General features: G+C 38.6%; 1 protein-coding gene across 1 annotated transcript; it reads left to right on the plus strand.

Annotated features, from left to right (window-relative positions):
- The first annotated feature begins 795 nt into the window (after window positions 1-795).
- Window positions 796-2521, plus strand: LOC139188606 (uncharacterized). Its single transcript, XM_070806223.1, has 3 exons — window positions 796-1212; window positions 1700-2324; window positions 2388-2521. Exons 1-3 carry the CDS (start codon window positions 796-798, stop codon window positions 2519-2521), a joined length of 1176 nt encoding a protein of 391 aa, XP_070662324.1.
- The last annotated feature ends 3404 nt before the right edge of the window (window positions 2522-5925 follow it).

A 5925-nucleotide genomic window follows, 5' to 3' on the forward strand; every position in this document is an offset into this window, starting at 1 on the left:
GTAGCAAATGCCGAGAATGAACTTGTGCCTACTCGCATTCAAACTGGTTGGAGGGTGTGTATCGACTATAGGAAGCTAAATGCCACTACAAGGAATGATCACTTCCCATTGCCGTTCATTGACCAAATGCTTGAGAGGTTAGCAGGTTATGCTTTCTATTATTTTGTTGGTGGTTAGTCTAGTTATAATCAAATTTTCATAGCACCCGAGGACCAAGAAAAAACCACATTCACATGCCCTTTTGGTACATTTGCTTATCGTCGCATGCCTTTTGGTTTATGTAATGCACCTGCTACATTTCAAAGATGCATGATGAGCATATTTTCTGATTATGTTGAGAAATTTATTGAAGTTTTCATGGATGATTTCAGTGTTTTTGGTGATTCATTTGATGGTTGTTTGCATAATCTCAGTTTGATCTTAAAACGATGCGTTGAAACTAACCTTGTTCTTAATTGGGAAAAATGTCATTTCATGGTTAAACAAGGCATAGTTTTAGGTCATATCATCTCTGAAAACGACATTGAGGTTGATAAGTCAAAGATAGATCTTGTGCGTCACTTACCCTCTCCTACTTCGGTTAGAGAGGTTCGTTCTTTTCTTGGCCATGCAGGTTTCTATCATAGGTTCATCAAAGACTTCTCAAAGGTTGCCCAACCTCTTTGCCGACTCCTATAAAAAGATGTGGCGTTTGACTTTAATGGGGAATGCACGGCATCATTCAACCAACTCAAGGAGTTGTTGACCACGGCACCAATCATTGTCCCACCAGATTGGAGCCTACCTTTCGAGCTTATGTGTGACGCGTCCGATTACGCTTTAGGAGCTGTTTTAGGACAAAGGAAGGACAAGAGGTTGCATGTCATCTACTATGCCTCACAGATGTTGAATGATGCCCAATTGAACTATTCCACTACGGAAAAAGAACTTTTTGCCGTTGTTTTTGCTTTAGATAAGTTTAGATCATATCTAATTGGTACTAAAGTAATTGTTTTCACTGATCATGCAGCTCTGAAGTACTTGCTCACTAAAAAGGACGCCAAGCCACGGTCAATTCGTTGGATGTTGGTACTTCAAGAGTTCGACATTGAGATTCGCGACAAGAAGGGAAATGAAAACGTAGTGGCTGACCACCTAAGCCGAATGGTGCATAATAAGGAGTCCCTACCCATTGCCGAGACATTCCCCGATGAACAATTGTTGTTCATAAAGGTAAGTGAGCCTTGGTATGCCGATTTGGTAAATTTTTTGGTGTCAAAACGAATTCCTAGCACTTTCACTAGGCACCAACGTGATAAGTTAAAGCATGATGCACGGTTTTATGTATGGGATGATCCCTATTTATGGAAATTTTGCCCTGATCAGATTGTACATCGATGTGTGCATGATTCTGAATTTCATTATATTCTAAGCTTTTGTCATACATATGCATGTGGTGGGCACTTTGGCACACAAAGAATAGCACTTAAGGTGTTACAATGGATTCTATTGGCCTAGTATTTTTAAGGATGCTAGAACTTTTTGCTTAACATGTGATAAATGCCAAAGAATGGGTAACATAGGTGCTAGGGATCAAATGCCGCAAGTTTCTATCCTTAATGTTGAAATTTTTGATGTTTGGGGTATTGATTTTATGGGTCCCTTCCCTTCCTCGTATGGTTTCATGTATATTTTGCTTGCGGTGGATTATGTGTCGAAGTGGGTGGAAGCAAAATCCACTTGGACTAATGATTCTGAAGTGATTGCAGATTTTATTAGAACTAACATATTTGCAAGGTTTGGCATGCCACGTGTAATCATAAGTGATGGAGGGTCTCATTTTTGCAACCGGACCATTGAGGCGTTATTGAGGAAATACAATGTCAACCATAAGGTTTCTACACCTGACCATCTTCAAACAAATGGCCAAGCCGAGGTGTCTAACCGAGAGATCAGGCAAATCCTAGAGAAGACCGTTGGGCCAACAAGGAAGGATTGGAGCTTACGCTTAGATGACGCACTGTGGGCATATTGTACTGTGTACAAAACACCCATTGGGATGTCCCCATTTAGGCTCATTTATGGCAAGCCATGCCATGTCCCCGTTGAATTGGAGCACAAAGCTCATTCGGCCGTCAAGAAGTTCAACATGAATCTAGATGTAGTGGGAAGTCAGAGAAAATTCCAATTAAATGAACTTGATGAGATACGGCATGAGGCGTACGAGAATGCTAGCATTTACAAGGAGAAGACCAAAGCTTTTCATGATAAAATGATTCGTGGCAAAACGTTCTCCATAGGGCAGAAAGTGCTATTATTCAATTTCCGTTTACGGTTGTTTCCCGGTAAGTTACGTTCTAAGTGGATTGGACCGTTTGTTATTACTAATGTTTTTGTTCATGGTGCAGTCCAAATCCAAAGCTTGAAAACGGGACATGAATTCAAGGTGAATGGGCATCGGTTGAAGCCCTATTATGAGACCTTTGAGGAGCATGCCGTGGATGACATCTCCCTGCATGCTGTGGGCTCCAATGGGGAGTGAATGTGCTCTTCGTCCGGCTGCACGACGTTAAAGAAAGCGCTACTTAGGAGGCAACCCATGCATTCAACAAAGGAAGACCTAGGAATCACTCCAATTCCAGATTTACGTTCCTATAACCCTTCTCTTTGTTGTTGTTTCGTTTTTGCCATGTTTAGTGTGTTAGTTGCTGTTTGTTTGTTGGTTTGTTATTTGTGTTAGTTTATGCTTGAAACATTGAGGACAATGTTTGATTTAAGTGTGGGGGGGGGGGGTAACCAAAGTGTTTTGATGCAAATTCGTGGGATTTTATCACCCATAACTTCCAATGTTGTTCCTTGCTGTTTTTAAGTGGTTTTTAAGCTGTTTTGATGCATTTTAGTGTGTTTTACAAAAAAATCCGAAAATCCCAGAAAAAAATTGAAAATTTGTTTTGAAAAAAAAAAAAACCAAAAAGAGTTGTTTTGATTTTTGTTTGTGTCTTAGGGTACCTTCCAACACAATGATAAGGATTCGGTTTTTAATTGCATGACTGTTAAAGAGAGTTATAAACATGGATGAAAGTTTGATTTACTCTTTGGTTTATGCTTGGTTGTGGTTATAACTCATGAATTCACATGCAATCATAAAGGAAAAATTAGTTTTTGTAACATGCTTGAAGGAAGGAACTCAAACTAACGCTACAACCTTGTGAGACTTGAGCCTAAACGTTTATTTGGAGAGTTAGTAATCTGTGCATTGTTGTTTTCTAAAGTCGTTGCATGATCTCATTATTCTTTGCTTGGATACTACTTAGAAGGCATTTCATCATTTAGTTCCAAATGCTAGAACTCATACCCAATTCATTCAAAGCATGCTATTGATTTGCATAACACATATTCAAGATGAAGTTATGTAGTGACCACCACCAAAACCAAATTGCCGTGAACCCTAATTCATTATATGTTTAAGTTTAACCCCGTTGAGCCTTGTGTAGCCTATGTTCTTTGTTAACCCACAATATCCTCACCTAGCCTAGATTAGGACCATCCATACCCTTGTTCTTGAAGCATAGTTAAGCATGACTCAAGATGAATTCCTTGTGATCAAGGTATTGCAGAAAACAAGTGTGGGGGAAGGGATGTGTGTGTGTGCCAAAGACTTTCATGTGGCACGGGGAGAGAAAAAAAAAAGAAAAAAAAATTTGTGGAAAATAGAAAGAAAAAAAAAAAGTATGAAAAAGAGTTGAAAAAGATGTGAAAAACAAGCTCTAAAGTGTGATTGTTGAAGATAGGGTCCAACACATTCAATTCGGCCCTAAGTGTTGTATGACTCTTCCCTTTGTGTTTAAAAGTTGATTTCTGCATTCTAAAGTGAATTCTAAGTTGCGATTTCATTACTTTGCTTGCTATTACATTAAGAACGTTTGTTATCCCTGTCCTTCCTTTGTTAACCAATACCCCAAGCCCCGTTACAACCCTTGACTTCTATTTGAGTGTTATGTGTTTCAATTTGTGGAGTTTGAATTTGGTATGAGCATTTGGTGTCACTGGTTCTCGCATTTAAGTAGTAGCATTCCGTTCATGAGATCATATCTAAATGCTTATTAACTCCAGAAATTGCTTTCTTTGTTATACATATATGTGAGCGTTCGTTTTCATGTCTACATCAATCTTCTCACATATAACTAGTATAGGGTGTGTAGTTAGAAAATCTGAGTGAAAATTGAGTGCATATCTTGTAAGGAATTGAGCAAATTCTCTAAGGCATGTTACTGCATTCACAACATCGTTTTAATTGGTTAAATGTGAACTAGTAAGTGGTGACTATGGTTAAGTATGTGCTTAAGTGTGAAGATGACTAAAATCTGTGCGAATGATGATTTTTAATATATCATGTGTATTGGAAATCCCTGAGGCAAACGTTGGAAGGGTTAGGTTTTGTTTGTTTGTTTTGTTTCATTTTGTTTTTCTTTTGTTTCTTTGTTTTGCTCGAGGACTAGCAAAAGCTAAGTGTGGGGGAATTTGATAGAAGCATATTTATGCGACTTAGTGAGTTTGTTCTTGTGCATTTACGTTGTTTTTTCTTAGTTAAATTAGTCTTTTAAGCTATTTTCATGTGTTTTCAGGTTTTAAGGGCAAAGTATGCAAAGTAGTGCATTTTGGAGCCTTTTGGAGCAAAATTGAGCTTGGAATGGATATCACATGCTTGGAATGAAAGGAATGGACGAGATTGAAGGAGTCCTAATTGAAGAAGGATTCCTAATCAACGGAGGAGTCCTAGTTAAGGATGGATTCCTAGTCAAAGATGGATTCCTAGAAGAATAAGGATTCCTACTCAAACAAGGTTTCCTACTTGAAGTAGGAAAGTTAAGCCTAGAGTTTCCTAATTTGGGTGGATCTTTCCTAAACCTGGATGGCCTTAAGTTCTAGCTATTTTGAAGGTTTCCTAAGCATTTTTTGACACAAAGAAATGTTCTAGAACAATTCCCTATACCTGTCGCACCTAAGGCATTCTAGAAACCCTTTTTCCTTGCCTTGTAAGACTTTCTAGAAGCCTTATCATCCAGATGCACCTTGTAGGCCTTTTCCCCTTTTAATTCTGATTTTTAAGCCTTTTTCCCGGTGGATTTGGGTTCTAGAAGCCCTAATCTGATTGCCCTAGGGTTTAGGTGCCTATAAATATGTATTTTCAGCCTTTGTCGCACCCCACCATCCCTTATAATTCATCAATTCACGCCAGAAACCTCTTCCCATTCTCTGCCGCAGCAATCACCACCATTCTTCCATAATTCCTGAACCTAAACACCCTTTGCCGCACCACCCATCCATCCTAAACACTACCATACTATTCCCCATCCATTCTACAACATTCATAGCCCCAAGAACCTGTCCCTAAGCTTTGTGCCGCAGCAAGGAGGAAGGAGAAGTTCGTGGATGCACCTGCTGTCCAAGTTGGAGTGTCTAGGTGTTCTCTTTCTTTGGATTTCAATGTCTAAACTTATTTATCTTTACTTTGTGCGTATGAGGAACTAAATCTACCTTGGCTAGGAGGGGATTCGAAACCATGTTTTATGCTTGCTATATGATTTGATTACTTCTAATTGTGTTTCATAAGCTGTGAATTCAATTTGCTTATCGATATGAATTAAAACTTATTTGTGTATGTTGGTTGAGAGTGCACGCTTAATTTTCATGCATAAATCTGATGCTAGGATATAAGGGAGTTTCATCTAATCATTATGAACTTATATTCAGGAGTAGTAAAGGTTGCTAATCACAATCGCGTTAAGTAAATTCTTGGCATAAGTTTCATGCAATTCATAGTAACAAGTGCCTCGTCAATGCTTATGATTTTCATAGAACTTAATGAGTCTTGCTTGTATCTTTATTATGCAATTCATGTAGAGAACTTGTGGGGAATGTTTTGGGTTGTTGTATGCAATCATC

The sequence above is a fragment of the Malus domestica genome, chromosome 10, assembly GCF_042453785.1.
Source record: "Malus domestica chromosome 10, GDT2T_hap1".
NCBI classification, from domain to species: Eukaryota; Viridiplantae; Streptophyta; class Magnoliopsida; order Rosales; family Rosaceae; genus Malus; species Malus domestica.